Consider the following 18665-nt stretch of genomic DNA (forward strand, 5'->3'; position numbering starts at 1 on the left):
GAATAGGAGATGTGGCTAATGTTGAAGCATGGGCAGGCTGAGTGCCCGATGACGACGCCTGAGCTTCAAGGCGTGCGATTCGGTTCGTTGCTCATATACTCGTTTTGCTTTCTTAAGATTTGGCCCCCGAGCAACAACCAAAGTCTGAACAGAGATCATTAAACCACAGCGATTGTAAATGCACCAAGAAGAGCCATACCTGCTTGTCCCGCACTGCAGCCACGTCGACAACGCGAGGACGACTTGGGCATTGCGAAAGTTCTATTTGTTCATTGGTGTGGGGTTGAGAGCGGAAGAGTGAAGACAGCCGGCTGACGAGCCTCGCATCTGAACGTAAACTCGAAGTCATTGTGGGACGATGTTCGGCTTCTTCGTTGGTGTGGGGTCAAGAGCGGAAGAGTGAGAAAAGCCGGTTGACAAGCCTTCCATCTGGAGGTGAACTTGGAGTCACTGTGGGATGATGTTCGGCTTCGTTGGTGAGGTTGAGAGTGGAAGAGTGAGGACAGCCAGCTGATGAGCCTTCCATCTGGAGATGAACTCGAAGGCATTGTTGGACGATGTTCGGCTTCTTCATCAGTATTGAGTCGAGATCGAGGGAAAAGTGAGGAAAGGCGAGCCAAAAGCACATGTGGATCTAACCGAGAAGACGTGGAGGGTCGCTGAAGGTCATTTGGCGCATCATTTTCAGGTGAAAAGTGGTGAATGAGTAAGGACAGGCGAGCGAGGAGTGCGCGTAGATGGACCGCCAAAGGTCGTGAAGGTTGCGGAAGTTCACTCGTTTCATCATTGACGGGTCGAAAGCGGCGGAGGAGTGAGAAAAGGCGAGCGAGGAATGCATTTGCAGAGGAATGTGGGTGTGCACCATCCATTGGGGAGGACTGAGGGGCTTCCATGCCGTGAAAAAACATTGGCGGAAGTTCACCTATATCATCAAATTGGCCAGGACACCGCGTAGCATCAATCTAGAATATTACTGTTATAATGAATGAGAAAGATTGCGCACTCGGCACGTACTTCCAAAAATGACCTGTCACTGAGCGAAGAGCGAGGTGTATGCTGTATTACTGAATCGTCATCTTGAGGTGCCGTCTGTTCCTGTTCCCGTCTCTCCTCTGGTGCCTAACAACAGACATTGTCAGAGAGAGCGGGTGATATGGATACGTTGACACTTACCGTGACAATATTGGAACCAATGGAAAGTAGGTCCTCAAGGCCAGCTTCTTTGAGGATGGCGTGAACGTCCCAAGTGTACACGGTTGTGTCCTCGGAAGTAACTAGCACCTTTGCATCAGAGAAAAGAGCTACGGACCACAAAACGTTTTCATGCTGGAGGGGTGGTCCAACTGGGAGGTTGGTGTCAAGATTCCATAGACACGCTGTTTTGTCATAAGATGCACTTGCAAGGAGGCGATTGTTCCGAGACAAGGAGAGGGCGGTGACATGCTTTGTGTCACGTGTGACCTTCAAGGATAGCGATTTGCTCCCAAGTGGCGGTGTCGTATATCCTAATCAGATCATATGAGTCGGAGATAAGTGGCGGGCTAGGCCGGCCGAGGCACGAGGCAGGCCTAGAATTAAGTCTAAGCGCGAAATAAGCGAGGTGGCGCAGCACCTCTTGGTTCTGCCCACCTCGCAGCTGAGACACTTTTCGTCAGAAGCTCACTACTCTAGCTTCATCTTTTGCATACAAGACCCACGAAGTACCGTACTACTAAATGGAAGATCCTAACTTGGCAGTAAGGCCAGACTTCACATCACAAGAACACGAAGCTTCGCGGCGACAATTAGTAGAAGAAGGCCTCTCGAATGAAAATGCAGCTCGGACCTTAGCAGCATTATGGACCTTAGCTAACAATGCCGAGAAAGACCGTTGGGCACTCAGACAACGACGCATGATAGAGGCCAGGCAAAGAGAAGAGGACGAAGAGGAAGAACGTCAGCAACAACGCAAGGAGGAAGAAGAGGCTGCACATCTAGAGGAACGGAAGAAGAATAAAACTAAGTACGCACCCATAGTGCGCGGAAAAGTACCTTCCGACCCCACTGTTCTCCCAGCACAATACGCTATAAGGAAGATGAAATCCGGAGACTACTGCGAGCTCCATTATTTCACCAACCATGGTCTCGAAGACGCGAAACTGTCCAACTTAATAGCGGAACTGGAAGCTATGGTAATGTTACCAGCAGCAGACGGTCTACACTCTTGGATCCCAGCAGCGGCAGTTAAGGACCCGAAAGTGGCTCCGGTTGTGAAAGACGAGAATCTGTCTTGGGAAGAATTCAACGAAGCCGCCCCTCGCATGATCACAATGATGAAATTGTATGACTGGCCTGATGATCGGACGGACATGCATATACAATTTTGGTCTGCTCTACAGACACATCGTTGGCGCCATTCACCAGATCAACTCAAACAACGAGTGCTACTACTATATCAATCCCAGCAACGACGACACTGGCATCAGACTATAGGAACAGCGCAAGGATGGAGCCTTGAAGACCTCAATCAAGATTTAATTTTCGAAGTGAGAGAAGAGCTGTTCAATGAGAAGAGAGAAAAGGAGACGGCTATCGCTATTCAGCAAGCGGCAGCAGCTTTCGTAACAGCTCAACCGCAGTACCTCGCAGCTTCGCAGAAGCGCCCATATACTCCCGCAGAGGACTATTTGTCCAGCAACAAGAAGGTATGAACAGTCCGTCCCACTGTCAATGCAGGCCCATTACCTTGCTGCGCAGTCTGTCTGGGAAGACACCCGCACCGCACCATCGAGTGTACAGCCAAGCAGACATGGGACAAGAAATTCGAGACCTGCGCAGAGTGCATCCGCAAAGGCCTTTGGGCTAAAGACGGGAAGCAACTCTGTACCGCTTGGCAGAGGGAGGAAGGATGCACAACGCCAAAACACGATGCGCGCCACGCCTGTTCAGGCTGCGGAGCCGCTACGCATGGCGCCCAAAGATGCCCTAGAGCGCAGAAGGCAGATACCACTGACGCCATACAAGGCTGATGCATGGGAACAGGAGCTTCGAAGAGCAGGACTTCTTGGGCGTTTCGCCAAGATACTAAACAGTCTCCAGTTAGGTTTTGAGATAGATTTTCCTCCTGTCAGCGTTATGCAGGTTCCACCAAATAAAAGTTTGATTACCGAGTACCAGAACGAGTTTGAAAGTATCATCTGAAAAGAATTGGACAAAGGAAGGTACATTGGACCCTTTCGAGCTGAATCATTGGAAAGTCTCATAGGACCGTTTCAATCGTCACCGCTGTCCATAATCCCTAAGCCGGGCAAGCCAGGCAAATTCAGGATCGTACAAAACTTTTCCTTTCCGGCATCCCCAAACGTTTCACATCCTAATCCCTCGATAAACTCCTACATTAATGCCAGTGACTTTCCGATAACATGGGGCAAATTTTCGAACATATATCTAATAATTGCAAGTCTTCCACCAGGTTCAGAGGCAGCCACAAGAGACGTGGCAGAAGCATACCAGACGATCCCACTGCGCCCCTCGCAATGGCCGGCAGGAATAGTAAGAGTATCAGACTCCCACTTCTGCATCGACACATGCACTGCGTTTGGAGCCACCCCTTCGGCAGGAGTATACGGACACATAGCAGACGCGGGCGCCGAAATCTTTAGGAGCAACGGCATTGGACCATTAGAAAAATGGGTAGACGATCATATCTTTTTCAGAATCAGAAAAGAGTACTTACAGCCATACAACGATAAGAGAAAGAAGTGGAATCAAGTCTTCACGAAAGAAGGGATGAGACAATCTGGTGCAAGGCTGTGGTTCGGCGACACGTGTCAGGAAACAGGAAAACTGGAGGAATTGAGTGAGGACTGTTCAAAGCCTCTACAAGACCTTTCATTTCGCTCACCGAGATCAAAACACGACAAGCTTTTTGCATTTAGCTTGCAAGATATTGACGAGTTGTCAAGTATCCTAGGCATTATATGGGAATTGTTGAAAGACCAACCGTTCTCGTCGACAACAATTTATATAGGATTCCTTTGGGATATCGGACGAAGGATAGTCTCACTGAGTCCTGCAAAAGTCAGCAAATATCTGGCAGCAATCGACGAATGGAGAAAGAGACCAGCGCACATTCTACAAGACGTACGAGAGCTATATGGCAAGTTACTACACGCGTGCCAAGCAGTACCACAAGGCAGGGCATACCTAACAAGCCTCGAGGAGATGCTTTCCCACTGCGGCGCTAAGCCCTTCCTTCCGCATCGAGCAGGAAGCAGGGTAGCGAAGGATCTAGAATGGTGGGCTAGGCTACTTCAGTCCGGCGGTGTAAAACGAGCAATTTACCCATCCATCAAACTCGAAAATCCTCTCGCATTCTCGGATGCAAGCTCAGGAATTGGAATAGGCATCGTAATAGGTAACTACTGGAGGGCCTGGAGATTAATCCCAGGGTGGAAAACACACAATGGTCAACGAGACATCGGATGGGCGGAGGCAGTGGCTTTCAAACTCCTCGTATACACTCTCACCTCTCTGCCTGGCATTGGCAGGCACGTCGTCGTCCATGGAGACAACACGGGCGTCGTTGAAGGATGGTGGAAGAGGAGACACAGAAACCGAGAAGTCAACGAAGTCTTTCGTAGAATCAATGAGTTTATTCACACTCTACCCTACCCTTACAACGTCGTCACTACGTATGTCCCAAGCGCTTCCAACCTAGCAGATGAACCATCCAGAGGAGTATACAGACCAACAAGCCTTCTTCTTCCCCCAATCAGCCTTCCAACAGAGCTTGGTACCTTCCTCATCGATGCTACAGAACCACTGTCTGCCACAGAGCTCCGCCTCCTGCGCGATGGCCATTACTCCGCTCCAGCAGCTAAAGTTATCAACTGCGAGCTGCTCAGACAGCAAGCTGCCGAGCGAGCAAGAGAAAGCTGTTCTGAAGAAGAAAGTTTCATCAGCAGCGTGCTCAACGATGACGAAACATAAGAACTCACGATTCGGAGCACCGCTACCAAATGTAACAGATACTTCCCCCTCCCCCATTCCCCAGAACTATAGACTTAATTTGACACCCAAACCTTCTACCCTGCGCCCCCATTGTCTTGCGCGAGATTGACTAAGACTGTGGTTACCAGCGGGAGATAGTACGAGACAAGAGATAGCAGTAACCTCGCAGTCTCCTAGACACGAAATTTCGGAGGCGCAGTTTGAACGAATCCTTGACGTCATCAGGTCGTCATGGGCGCAATTGATGAAAGAAACATATGGGGCGGGCTTGCTGGTGTTCCATGTGTTCTGCGACACAAACAGAATCGCAGAAGAGCACAGATGTCTGGTTGCTCGCAGTCTCCTCCTAGATTTTCTCTGCAGTTGTGCAGGGTCCTACTCCGGATCGTCATTAAGTAACTACGCGGCAGGTCTAAAAGCCTGGCACTTACTTCATGGAAGGAGTTGGTTGATCCCACCCAATGAGTTGAAAGCGGTGCTAGATGGAGCTGTGGCTGCAGCACCTGAGTCGTCCAAGCGTCCTAAACGGCTACCATTCACACCCGCTTACTTATCCATCATTCGCGAGCACCTAGACCTCAATTCACCGCTAGATGCGGCCATTTTCGCGTGCTTGACGACGACCTTTTATGCAATAGCAAGGTTAGGGGAATTCACGGTAAATGCAATCAAGGAATTCGATCTGAAGAAACATATAACGAGATCCAGCATATCCAAAACAGCAGACCGCTGTAGAGACTCGTGTGTCTCATGGTTTGATATGACAGCTTTACACTAGGAAGTACATAGCATGAACTTGTAGTGTCACTCTGTGCGCTACCCGCAGCTATCTCTATATGAGGCGCAGCTTTCCCGCGCAACGCGCGCCATGCGCGCACCATTCCCGCGCTTCATGATGTATGCGCACGCGCGCGTTCCCGCGCTTGCGCACCCTATAGCGCCAGCCATTCAGATGCATCCATCCACTGTCCACCAAGCTCCCTAGTACGTATATTTCCATTTCCTTTATTAGCATAGTTCCACCTTTATTTTTATCATAGTTTCTCACTCATATATATTTTTACATACCTACTCGGTAGTGCTTCGGCTCCGCATGACCGCGCTTAGGCGCGCTATATAAGCGCCAGCAGTACATACTACACTTTACCTTACTTTACCTCCCATTTACTTATTACTACTTACTTACTACTTAGGAGAACATAGTAGAAACCTATTCCTTTAGATCTTGCGCTCTCACATCTCTTGCATCATATTATCACTTAAGTCTAGTCTATCTATCATTTCCGCATACGCGCGCGCGCTTTCCCACGCTTCGCGCTAATACGCGCGCGTGTTCCCGCGCCTTGCGCGCACCTGCGCTTTCTCGTGCTTCGCTGAAGCGCGTACCTCTAGATCTTCGCAGCACTCGCTTCCCCTAGGGTCGAACGCACTTGTCTCCTCAAGTAACGCAGACTAGGCAACGCGCGACCTCACAACTTTTTATAGATACTGTCAGGAGCATCATTTGTTCCACTCAGTATTGTTGTTTCTACACCACAATGGTCTGCCAGTTACGAAATTCCACCTACCGAGCACTAAATGTTCTCCAAACGAAGGAGAGGACACATATTGGGCAATGCAGGAAGGGCCGTCAGACCCTAGCGCTGCATTGGAAAATCACTTGAGAATCAATCCAGCAAATGGTGATGCGCACCTATTCGCGTGGAAACACGCCAAAGGACTGCGTCCTTTATCGAAGAAAGAACTATTGAAAAGAATAGCATCAGCAACAGCGGCAGCGAACCTACCAGAACTAAAAGGACACGGACTTAGGATTGGGGGAACATTAGAGTACCTTCTGTGCGGAGTACCTTTCGAAGTCGTGAAAATGATGGGAAGGTGGTCTAGCGAAGCATTCACACTATATCTCAGAGAGCATGCTGTGATTCTCGCACCTTACATTCAGGCATCACCAGTACTGGAACCTTTCACACGATATACCATCCCCCCAGTCCGGTGAAAAGAAGCACTTCTCCTAGTGGAAAGGGCCCCAAGCTTCGCTGAGTGCGTCGTAGTTCTCCTAATACATGGGAACACAGCTCACCTGGCGCCTTAGGCACGGACCCATGTTTCGGGCCGGAAAGCCCCTGCGGGGCTTTCGCCCAAAACAAACAAACAAGCAAACTAACAAACGCATCCAATGAAGTCCCATCACATTGTAGTTTCATTAGAAAGAGGATACCGAGTCCGTAGATCGAAACCTAGAAAGTAGGATGAGTTTGTACAAATACAAACAAAGACACCAAGCTACAAAAAGCACATAGATCTGTTTCCATCCAAGGACGTCCATGCCAAGCTGCGAACTGTGTTTGAGTGTTTTGAGATGCTTTCCTGTTTTCGTATCCCAGATTTTTACAGTGTTCTCCTCATATCCCCCTGTGGCGAGTTTTGATGAGTCAGGCGAGTACATCACCGTATTCACCCGGGCGTGACTGGTTTCGATTTTCAGAACAGTTTTGCCCCTCTTGACCTCCCAGATTCTTGCCGTCCCATCCCAGGATCCACTTGCCATTCGTTTATCATCTGCACTCCAGCACAATGATTGCACAGTATGGGTGTGCCCTGTCCATCTGGCAATGACCTTCCTCATCTCGACATCCCACAACCTCACTTTCCCATCATAGTCTCCGCTTGCAATCGTTTTGCCGTTTGGAGACAATGACATGGATCGAAATACTATGTTATCCTCGTCTCGCCAGTCCTCACCTATCTGCGCGCCACTCTCTAGGTCCCATAGTCGGAGTGAGCCGTCCGACGAACATGTGATGATGTGTCGTCCATCAGGTAAGTGCACAGCACTGTTGACCTGTCTTGCATGACCTTGCATCGTGTGGCGTGGCGTGACCACTGCCGTCGTACTGGTGGATGATGACATGGTCGGCGCTTGGGTGATCAAATAAGGTAGATCGTGTACGCGAGAGAAGTCTACAGGGATCTTGGACTCAGATCAGGTTATCTGACAATGGCAATGATTGTTGGTGAATCCAGGGGCTTATCTCCTTCCAATTTAATGCTCATCAGAACCACACAGGCCATTACTCACGAGATAGTCTACTTACAAAATTTAATATCCAATCCTCCCCCACAAAACAGCTTTGGACGACGAGTTCAGGTCCTGCTAAATTCAATAAGATGCAACAAATCTTCGTGGGTATCTGAAGTCTCTGGTAAGCGAGTCGTCAGCTTCAACCGGCAGAAGAACTTGGGGTATCACTCACGGGAAGCACCTTTCAGACGACCCCAGCGCGCAATGACCAGAAATCAGTGGGTGTCGGTTGGGAGTTGAGGAAATTGGGCAGTTGTTCGTTCCCACAGTTTCATGGCTGCGTGGACGAAGCGCTCAGGTGTCACGGCAACAAGCGGACCCCTAACGAGGGCATTGATCTCGCAGCAGGTCTACCGTTCTGGTGGTTCAGGCACTTTCTGGGTAGTCAATGACGCAGTCGCAAAACTCATCGTCAAGGCCCTTTACGAGAACATGTTCAAGGATTCGAAGAATGGTAGTGCCATGGACTGCACGAAGGTAGCCTGGGCTCACGCTGTGAAGACAAAAGTGCCGCTCGAGCAGAGGACGGGTTTCATCCATATAGATGTGTAGTTCTGCACTGTATTCCTGTCGTCTGGTACATACTCACAAGTTGTTGATCTGTGATTTCTCATTCTGTTGTTTCTAGAAATGACCCTGACTCGGATACGGTGTGCTCCAGTTATCTCGTTCTTGGCATGTTTCTCCATCAGGAAAACACTCAAAATGCCATAGCCCTGGTGACAGCTATATAGAGCTATATAGCCGCTGTAGCACTATATAGGCACCCTTCAAGCTACTGTAGTCGCAGTAGCACTATATAGGCACCCTTCAAGCTACATACAGCTATATAGTACTATATAGCCAAAGTCACCGCTACAGGAGTCAGCTGGAGAAATATTTGCTACAGGTCACTCCAGGCAGCTACAGCGCTCGTGTGATATTAACCTGTCTACAAACTACTTATGACAGACACACCGAACATCTCGCCATCAATGAACTCGTTAAAATAAAAATCACTTGCCACCTCATATCCGTTTCCACTTCTCAACCTCGCATCCACTGAATGGCCCATCTTTGGTATTAGGTGGCACGGTCACACCATTTCGTCGACATGGATTACTGCCGTATTGCGGCGGAGTTGGCATGTCGAGCGGGAGACCTGTCGCATTTGAGAGGGGGGATCTGGAGGTCTGAATGGCGTAAACCATTCGATATAAGCGAGGGTCCTGTTGTAAGTGCCGAATTAATGAGGGAGGGAGAATATAGTGCGAACCTGAGCGACTTGCACACCTGCAGGAGATCACGCATTAGATATCATGATCCTCGAGCACCCAGAAACATCTTACCATCAAGAGTGCGCAAGCGTGAAGACTGAGGCCTGTCTGATATAAGTGCCATATCAAAACAAGCCGGATGACCAGGATTCCGCCCTGATGCAGCAACTTCAGGCGTTGCTCTAACGTGCCACCGTTTAGGTGTATCGCTGACTCGTCGATCCGGCGGCGCTATGATGACCACATGACGATAAACGTCAAAGCGGTCATAAAGGCTAGGTATGATGGTGTTGTGCGGGAGGTTCTTGCGAAGGAAAGTTTGGAGAGCAGTGAGGAAATCAGTGGCGCCATAGGCTGTCATAATCCTTGCAACAGTTTGGTGAGGATATGCTGGAACCTTCGCAATGATGTGCCGGGTCACTTGAACTTCTTCGGCAGCGGCCAATGGCGATATCAGTGCTGTGTTAGACTTGGGAGTCTGTTTCTTCAGACTCGGAGTCTGAGTCTGAGTCAAATGTATGATGCTCTCCATGACCTGCCAAGAGAGGTTGTTGCGATATCCAATCGAGGTACGCACCACGCAAAAACACAGCTTCCTGCCACTGAAGCCACAAAGCCATTTGTTCCTTGTAATCACGTTTGTTACTTGCACAGTAAGCGTCCTTCGCGAAGTCGATATGCAAGCGTTCGGGAAGCTCAGTATTAAAGCCATCAGTGGCACCAAACAATGTGATTGAATCAACATAGTGAGTTAATTGGTGTAACTTCGGTATGTTGAAATGCTGTCAAATGGCGAGTTCCTGCAGGACATCTTTGTTGGCATGAAAGACTCCCAGGGCAGTCTGTAGGGCTTTGAGCATGTCCATGGTGTGAGTTTGCAGCTGCGCGTAATAGGAAAAGTCAATAATTGAACGCGCAACTACCAAGACACGGCTGACAGGCCACAACATCAACAAACATGGTCTTCAAAGAGTCGTCAAACACGGACCTAGGCACCGCTCCAGTGAGTAACCCAACAAACACTCGTTGCATTTCTTTATGCTCAGTTCCGGTCCATTGTTTAACAGCCGATATACCTTTCTTGAAGTGACGGAGCCCCGGATAATCCGGCATCGCCTTAAATCGCGCGTCCATCTCTTCCTCGCCGACAATGTCAACACACCACTTCACAAGATGGTCCTTGAATACTCCTTTGTGGAGTTGATGCAAAAGATCGGGAGTGAATGCCAGGAAGATGTTGGAATGAGGCAAATTGGCCCAGAAAGGTTTATAAATGGCACGTAGACCGTTTTCCTCAAATTCCAGAGGATGCTGACCTAACTTACGCCTTTCCAGAGTATCTTTCATTGACTCTGGGTCACAATTCACAGAGGTGAGTCCATCACCTCGCTCATTTGCTGATACCAGACACTTTGGACAGCGATTCTCCTTGGAACAAGATACCAAGCACTGCTCCGGGAAATCGGCGACATACGCAGCCAGTATGGGGTGGACACGCCGAATCTGCGAGTCCGCACAGACCATTTCAACACCGTCTCGTCCTGCGGCTATGAGAGGGTGGAGGAGTAGACTCATGCAATGATGAAACAGCCTGTATCTGGCCAGGGAGTGTGCATCCGAGGTGAAGCAGTCCAACTTTCCTGCAGGTAAGTAACCGATGAGGACAGTTGCTCGTGCTGATGCTTGATGCCTTTTTGCTTTAGATATGTTGCCGATAGACATGTACACCGGCCATGCAGACTTGTCCCCTCGGAACTGCGACAAGCAGGTCTTGTCTGACGATAGAATAATTGGTGCTATAGTCGCACCTTTGGGCAAGGCTTTCTGGATACAAGGTCAGTCCATTTTTGTATTGTTCCCTCTTAAATTTCTTACTTGTGTCTCACCCCACCAGTCTGCCGTCCACATCTCATTGATCACTCTGTGTTGCCCCACAGCATCTGCATATGCTCTGGCAGGTGAGTACACAATATCCTCCTTGAACAAAGGGTTGCCGATAAGCTCTTTGACACACTCCAAAGGATCACGGCTCCAAAGTTCGACGTCCTCTTGCAATGGTACCCCGTTCTCATCATCATGGTTACCGCCCACGGTAACCTTCCTGCAGCTCCAATCTGGTCCATGCGGTAGTTGGTCAACCCTCTGCAAGAACGAGCGGTTGTTATGAAAGGAGACTTTAGTGCGATTTTGTGTCTGGTCACCATGTCAATATTGTGAGTTTAGTCAACTTTTTCAATGTACTATTGGTAACTTCAAGAACTCATCAGTCTGGTTCTGACCAAGGTTTTTTACGAGCCACTGGGCCAAATCCCATTCTTCGCTGGTGAGTTATATATATTTAGTTCCCCTTGCCACCAGCACATTCGAACACTTACGCATCTTCAAAAGGTGACCATGTTTCCTCGCCCTCTTCCTCTTGATATCTTCTACATCTTTCAAATTTTGTCTCCCCGCCACGCAGAGCCCAGCCCGCATCCAGTTGAGGTTCCAAATAATGCCAGGAGGAACTACCGTCCTCGTCCTCGACATCCTCGACGGTGACACGACGACTTTTGTTAGGAGCAGGGTTATTGTCCATATCGGCAGATGGGTGGGCATGAACATGGCCTGCATCATTGTGGGAGAAGTCGACAGGTGCTTCTTGTGCGTCTAAATTCCCAGCCTCGTTATCCTCAATCATTGTTACCCACTGACGTCGACATTCAGGATGGCTTGTGATGTGTCTCTTGAGACCTCCATGTGTGGTTATTACCTTTCCACAGAACACACAGGAAGGCATGGTTCGTCCGTTGTTACCATAACTCGCCCATACACTCACAAGCACCCATTTTTTCAGGAACATTTCATTTCAACGCCACGACATGCGATTGTAGAGTTCACGCATCGCATGTCTTCTCTTTGGCTCGTTTCAACAATTTCTAACTTTCTCCCTTTGCAAATGTAGAATTCACGCATCGCATGTCTTCTCTTTGGCTCGTTTCAACAATTTCTAACTTTCTCCCTTTGCAAATGTAGAGTTCACGCATCGCATGTCTTCTCTTTTACCTTTTTTTCTTCTTAGCTTTTCCTTCTTGGCCCTGGTTACTACTACCACCATCCTTTCTATTTCTACCACCATCCTTTCTATTTGGTTTTCTATCTTTCTCCCTTCGCAAATGTAGAGTTCACGCATTGCATGTCTTCTCTTTGGCTTGTTTCGACGATTTCTCTCGTCCTTGTCTTGTCTATTTCTCCCTTTGCAAATGTAGAGCTCACGCATTCTTTGGCTTGTTTTTCTTCTTGGCCTTGGTTACTACTGCCATCATCTCCATTCATTCCGGTGCGGCACCTTTCATTCCCGACTGACAATTGACATAACTGACTAAACTAGGGTAGTGATACCATGAGCCGCAAGTAGGAGTTCCAACAGTTGGACTTTTCTCGCCTCTTCGCACCGCTTCTTCTCTGCACTCCAACGCTGTGTTATCATCTCCCGCAAAAATGCTTGGTGAGTTACTGGGTCCTGGATGCGTTCTAGGAGCTGAACTTTACACGTCTCTTCACAGTGCCTTATCTCTGCATCCCAGCGTTCCAATATAAGTGTTCGAATGTAAGTTTGAGATGCTTGTATCGGTCCTGGTGTTTGACGAAACGGTGGCAATGGAAACAGAATCTCAAGAGGGGGCGGTCCCTCCCTAGCCTTAGCCTTAACCTGGCCTGGAGCACAAACGACCTGAAAAGGTCGGCTCGGAGGAGGTATGAGGTCAGTGTTCAATGGTAAGGAGGCTGGACTGAAACATTGTTTAGCATGAGGCCAATGTTGGATCTGCCGGCGAAGCAACTTACTGAGTGCTCATTTTGGGTAGGAGTTGAACGAAAAGCTGTTCCGCATCCCTTACTTATGCTGTTGTGTTGACACCGCTTGGACAGATGAAAAATTTACATTCAAATCAACAAAACTCTAAAATTTGTTTGTTGATTGCACGCCACCCCAGTGTTTATAAAGGGTACGTCTGTCTATGTTGTCGCCATTGCTACTTACCCTTAATTATGCCTGCAAAAGCAAGCTCAAAGAAGGCTTCTAAAAAGTCTATTTCCAAGGCTCAGGATGAGCTATGTGCTGAGATGGAATCGACTGCGGGACGCACCGCAAGTGGTCGCAAACGCCGACCGACTGAAAGAGAGACCTACAGATGTAAGTACAATGCAGCAAGTCGATGTTCTAATACGACTGACTCCCTTTTGCTCAACAGTACTAGAAGCTCGTCAAGGCGAAAACCGCCAACATGACTTCAATGCAACAATGGAGAAACACAAATTAAAGGTACTGCGTGCTGCATACCAAAAAAATCCGGAGGAGTTCCACGACGAGCCTGCGGAGCTCCTCAGTGATATGGACATCGAAGAAGAAAAAATGGTACATGTCTCATTTTTGCAGTGCTGCTTCGCTCACTATGTCATTGTAGTTCTTGCATCGCTATGTACCTACAAAGGTAACTAAGCCGCAGGCGCTCATGTACAGTACGAGCAAAACTCCTCCCGCTGTCTTGGCCCCAAAGTCTTTCAGTAAGGACCGCTTCAGCACTGCCTCAGCTCCAACACCCATCAGTAAGTCTCCCAAAGGTACTGTGTCTTAGGTTATACAGTATGACTGCAATACTAACACGGCACTTTTGTCAGCTTCTGCAATTGTCACGTCCTCCAGTGAGGATGGCGAGCATGCTGATGACAACGAGGATGAACACAAATTGACCGACATTGAATCTGTTTGCAGTGCTCATCACACTGGAGACCTTCGCCACAAAGCAGTGGTCGATGATATTTCACCACGGGTTGTCAGGACCAAGCACCAACTGCAGGACAGTGACGAAGAAACCAAGCCGCTAAAATTCCATAAAGCTTTGGACAGATCACACCAACGATTAAAGGCCGGCGATTTCGATAAGGTCACACAGGATTTGCTGGCCATTGCCGTGTCTATCTATCGCTGTCTAGTCGTGACACGGGAACCTTTTCCTCAGACTCTTATCAGCGAGACACTACTAGCCAAGGAGGCCTGGCGAGAGGCATCTAAATTGGCAGGGCTTACGATTCAACTAACTCCTTCGTTGGTCAAATTGGTAAGGAGTCACTTGGTAATGTCCACATGCTTATCCTATTGATGATATATATTATCTAGATGACGAGGCGCACTTCACAAGTGCGCGGGGAGCTCAAAAGTAAGATGCGCACACTTACAGCATCATTCTTTGGCTTCCGCACAAGCCAATCTATAGCGGCTATGACACACAATCGCGACCTAGCTGAATCTCTGAAGGATGGGACGTGTTTCGTTTTCAAGGTGCGTAGCTGATTCTGACATGGCCTGTTGTCAGTTGATCTGACTGGCAGAGTGATAGGACTGGGAGAAGAGAAGCGGGATTTACAAGACTGGGTTGATACAGTCAGTGGTGAACGACATGTGGTTTGCGAACCGCAATGATGAGGGTGTGATTTACAATAAATATTTCGACCCTTTACCAGTTGAACTTCTTGCACTTATTCTCACAGCGGTGTGTGGCTTCAGATGTTGATGCTGTAGCATAGTAGCTACATAACTCCTGCGGTCTGACAGATTGAATGTTGCCTTCACGAGTGGATAACCGGGGTGAAGGAAGACATAAAATTCTTGTCAACAGCTTATACTCCGGCCTACCTGGTCCATCTCAGCTCATTACAGCGGTTTGACGAGTGCACCTCACATTACAAACTACTCAAGAAAATTGGTGTCGATATCCTTGACGTTGCTTGGTATGTTGGTGGCCACTTGCATTGATTATCCTGCAAACTAATGCAGATGGCAAGGTTCCATGCTGGGGTGAATTCACTGGCAGCACACGCAACTTCCGTTGGCTTCACAGATGAGATATTTGACGACGCGATTCAAGAGTTTGAAGCTGAGGCTAGAGAAGCCCGAGAGGAGCGCCAGGGAAGTGTGCCACCGGGTAGTCTTTGATGCTGCTCCTTGTAGTACTGTACAGATACTGTCTGTTATACTGTAATTCTATCCTGTTTCGTCGATTTCAGCTGGTAGCGTGGATTGGCACCTGTAGCTCAAAAAAGCGAAGCTAGTAAGTCCTACCAGTGCTAGCTATTGCACTGTGTAGCTGCCTGTAGCTTGCTACGACGAGCTACCAGTGACTCTCATAGCGCTATATATTGACCTGTGTGGCTATATAGCCGCATGTAGAAGGGACTTGACAAACGGGACTACAGGTACTACAGCGACTATATAGCCACCTGTAGTCACATGTTATTTTCCTGATGTCGTGTTATTTCAAATTAGAATCGTTTGCAGCTTCGTCTTCTGCTTCAGTACATAGTACGAGCACAGTCAAGCCCATTCGCGCGCAAGTCATGTCATTGTGAAGAAACTAGGCAATGCTTTTAGGTTTACATGAAACCTTGTCTTGAGTCATGACTCTACCGTACCCCAATGATGCATCAAGCTTTACTTGTTCCTGAAGTCATCCTGGAGATATTCGCCTATGTGAACACAATACCATCTACTCAAACATCGACCCAGAAATTGTTTGCAGGGCTTGCAAGGACATGCAAAATCTTCTATGAGCCTGCGATGGATTTGTTGTGGGTTGAAATCCATGAGTTAGAACCACTGCTAGGTTGTGTAGCGAGGCTACATCCACTGATATATCATCATAGTCGTACAAGGGTCAGTGCACGACTTTATTACGCTTTGTTTGTTTGTTTTCGGCTCACCGAGCGTCTACATAATATTAATAGTGGAACGAGCCCTGGGCGAAAGATGTCGAGCCATTATCTGCCCATGAGGTCCATCAATTTCTGCGTCACTCCTCCCGTATATGCACATTGGACATAAAATCCGAACATCCACACCTTCTCTCTGTCATCCCTGCCGAGGCATGCATATTTCCAAAGCTGAAGTCATTAAGTCTTTCCACCACATATTTGAACCACTTTCTGCCTCACATGCTGCACCGATGTCATCTATTGAGCGTCGACGAGGGTCTGCAATCTTTTGTGACACGTTGCATTGCTCTGGAGCATCTACGCATCTACACTCCTGAAATATGCGATGGCGACAGCACAGCAGATGAGCTGTCCCCGCTATCTGATAGGATTCATTGGTGCACGCAGCTTGTAACTCTGGCTTGTCCAATGCTCGACTGGGCAACATGGAAGCACCTCTCCTCCCTCCCTACTCTTCTCAAATTGAGAATTGAGCAAGGATGTAATGACCCTTCTTCGTTGTCAAAATGAGATATCGTGAATCTATCATTCCTTAACATCACAACCCTTTTTTTTCAAGAGCTCTACGATCCTAAAGATATCATCACAGTCATGCAACACTCGCAATTTCCCTCGCTGAAAGAGTTCGCGTTTGAAGCCAACTATTTCTTTTCAGAACAGGCCGAGCAACTCTTTCATGCTCTGTCCCACTGTCGGACTCTAGAAGAAATCTCCATTTGTTCTTATGATGACGAATTCATGGGAAACGACGGATCTTTGACACCAATTCCGCATTTCCTTTGCTTCACACAGCTCCGAACCCTGAAGCTCATGTTGAATAATTTTCACATCTACCTGGACAATGACATGCTCTTGCAAGCTATGTCTAGTTGGCCGCACATCTGCACCCTGGAAATTGATGACTCTGCTTTTTCTTCCGAAGTCACCCTCCGTGGATTATTCACAGTGCTCGGTCTATGTCCACAATTGCATACACTACAAGTTCCAATCAAGATTGCAACTATCGACATCGATCCTGATGCTGAGCCAATACAACATACCTCCCTACGATCATTGGATTTGGAGTCATCCGAGTTTCAAATAGCGGATGCTGAAATTATCGCTCGCATCATTTCCGCCTGGCTCCCTTGTATCGACCAAGTTCAAAACCTATATAGTTTAAGTTGGGTTGAAGTCAACAGGCATCTTAGATCTTTGAGAGTGGCTACTGCGCCGCATGTCGTGGGAGCCTCCTAGAATATTTGGGTTTGGAATACATTCACGAATGTTGTTACATACCTTCGAGTTCTTTCATTCATTCGTTATCGTTGTCGTCTCTGTTGACTGTAGTTATGAATGGCTGTACTAGTACTTCTGCATAATCGCCAACAACTCACTGGTTCAGTCCTTTTGATATCCGTATCCGTAACGGCCATCTGATCACACAACACAATATGTGCTTAATAAAATCCAACAACTACATAGGATATATCCATGCCATATGATGAGATACCATAGCCATGTCTAGCGTGCTATAAAGATAGTCTAAAAATTATATAGAAGATATACCAAGTGATAATGAACAGGGGAAATCAGAAAGAACGAATGTTCAACACAAATGTCGTGAGTGGTAGATAGAAATGATTTCAAGAACTGGAGACAACACTAGAGTACGGCAGTAGGAAGTTAGCAGTAATGACAGATGCAGGGCAAGGGGATCGTACAAAGTTGAATGCTGGACTATTACATATCACCTTTAGCACCGTCAGCATGGATCATCCTCTTAGTATAAGATCTCCAATATACCGTTCTTTCCTAGAACCTATGACACCTTCGTCGGACTGCTCGAACAAACACAGTTTAGTGTCCATCTCGACAGAGCATGAGAATTTCTCGATGTGGCGTCGCAGAATCACATACTATAGGGGTTGTTGACCTATGAACTCGGGACGTGTTACAATACTAAAAGCATGGTTGCTTGAGAAATGGCGGTTCTGCGTAGTACGTACAAATTGTATCGTAGGGTAGGTTCCAACGTTCCAGGCTTGTAGGAATGGATTGTAAGGGTGGGTTTCCCCAGGTCGTTGAACTTTGTGACGTTCAGGGAGCTAAAGAGTTCGAGGGAACGTGGCTTGGCAATCTAGTGTTCATGGATTGAGGAACGAGTTATAAGCATTGATTGAGTGGACAGTCAAGTTCTGCGCGCAATGTTAGACAGCTTTCAGGCACACGACGAAAGCGACCGACCGTGATCAAGGCCCCTTGACACGAGTGTTATATGGCAGGATGGTGGTGTCAACCACAAGCGACAGGCTGGTCTATGCCGTATTAAGCACTTGTTGGCAGGCTTCGTAGCCGCAATAGGGATGCAAGTCGTTATCTTTGAAACACCTGTGACTCACTCTACGGCTTCTACCATATGCTTGCCAGAGTTATGAGAATGAGTAAAACTGTCACCAGGTTTATCACTTACTGAGATAACATCAATACCAGATGAGTGCGGCTCCGCTCTAGTTTTGCGTTTCGAAACTTATCACGCGACATGACCAGTTGCACAGGGCTGGTCTAGATCTGGCAATCATCAGACGTCAGAGAAAAACCGG

General features: G+C 48.0%; 7 protein-coding genes across 7 annotated transcripts; 4 read left to right on the forward strand and 3 right to left on the reverse strand.

Moving 5' to 3' along the window:
- Nucleotides 1–269: 269 nt before the first annotated feature.
- Nucleotides 270–1442, reverse strand: F5891DRAFT_1283149 (uncharacterized protein; the record flags this gene model as incomplete). Its single annotated transcript, XM_041370562.1, has 4 exons — nucleotides 270–962; nucleotides 1015–1119; nucleotides 1174–1274; nucleotides 1310–1442. The coding sequence occupies 4 exons, from the start codon at nucleotides 1440–1442 to the stop codon at nucleotides 270–272; spliced, it is 1032 nt and encodes a 343-aa protein (XP_041217080.1).
- Nucleotides 1443–1715: 273 nt separating this feature from the next.
- Nucleotides 1716–2472, forward strand: F5891DRAFT_987916 (uncharacterized protein; the record flags this gene model as incomplete). The annotated part of the gene is made up of 2 exons (XM_041377962.1): nucleotides 1716–2365; nucleotides 2445–2472. The coding sequence occupies 2 exons, from the start codon at nucleotides 1716–1718 to the stop codon at nucleotides 2470–2472; spliced, it is 678 nt and encodes a 225-aa protein (XP_041217081.1).
- A 6536-nt stretch (nucleotides 2473–9008) lies between these two features.
- On the reverse strand, nucleotides 9009–12161 carry F5891DRAFT_1132037 (uncharacterized protein; the record flags this gene model as incomplete). Its single annotated transcript, XM_041364718.1, has 9 exons — nucleotides 9009–9131; nucleotides 9159–9285; nucleotides 9432–9730; nucleotides 9804–10115; nucleotides 10143–10266; nucleotides 10292–11157; nucleotides 11209–11526; nucleotides 11575–11653; nucleotides 12130–12161. The coding sequence occupies 9 exons, from the start codon at nucleotides 12159–12161 to the stop codon at nucleotides 9009–9011; spliced, it is 2280 nt and encodes a 759-aa protein (XP_041217082.1).
- Nucleotides 12162–12694: 533 nt separating this feature from the next.
- On the reverse strand, nucleotides 12695–13169 carry F5891DRAFT_1199391 (uncharacterized protein; the record flags this gene model as incomplete). Its single annotated transcript, XM_041368748.1, has 2 exons — nucleotides 12695–13103; nucleotides 13159–13169. The coding sequence occupies 2 exons, from the start codon at nucleotides 13167–13169 to the stop codon at nucleotides 12695–12697; spliced, it is 420 nt and encodes a 139-aa protein (XP_041217083.1).
- Nucleotides 13170–13362: 193 nt separating this feature from the next.
- F5891DRAFT_1199392 (uncharacterized protein) lies at nucleotides 13363–15307 on the forward strand (the record flags this gene model as incomplete). Its single annotated transcript, XM_041368749.1, has 8 exons — nucleotides 13363–13507; nucleotides 13566–13729; nucleotides 13779–13920; nucleotides 13993–14432; nucleotides 14492–14653; nucleotides 14712–14864; nucleotides 14927–15102; nucleotides 15157–15307. 8 exons carry the CDS (start codon nucleotides 13363–13365, stop codon nucleotides 15305–15307), a joined length of 1533 nt encoding a protein of 510 aa, XP_041217084.1.
- Nucleotides 15308–15741: 434 nt separating this feature from the next.
- On the forward strand, nucleotides 15742–16759 carry F5891DRAFT_186526 (uncharacterized protein). Its single transcript, XM_041370832.1, has 2 exons — nucleotides 15742–16024; nucleotides 16096–16759. Exons 1-2 carry the CDS (start codon nucleotides 15788–15790, stop codon nucleotides 16591–16593), a joined length of 735 nt encoding a protein of 244 aa, XP_041217085.1. The 5' UTR covers nucleotides 15742–15787; the 3' UTR covers nucleotides 16594–16759.
- F5891DRAFT_186531 (uncharacterized protein) lies at nucleotides 16434–17352 on the forward strand. Its single transcript, XM_041370833.1, has one exon. It carries the CDS (start codon nucleotides 16675–16677, stop codon nucleotides 17317–17319), a length of 645 nt encoding a protein of 214 aa, XP_041217086.1. The 5' UTR covers nucleotides 16434–16674; the 3' UTR covers nucleotides 17320–17352.
- Nucleotides 17353–18665: the final 1313 nt, after the last annotated feature.

Source organism: Suillus fuscotomentosus (genome assembly GCF_016647785.1).
Source record: "Suillus fuscotomentosus strain FC203 chromosome Unknown F5891scaffold_186, whole genome shotgun sequence".
Classification (NCBI taxonomy): domain Eukaryota; kingdom Fungi; phylum Basidiomycota; class Agaricomycetes; order Boletales; family Suillaceae; genus Suillus; species Suillus fuscotomentosus.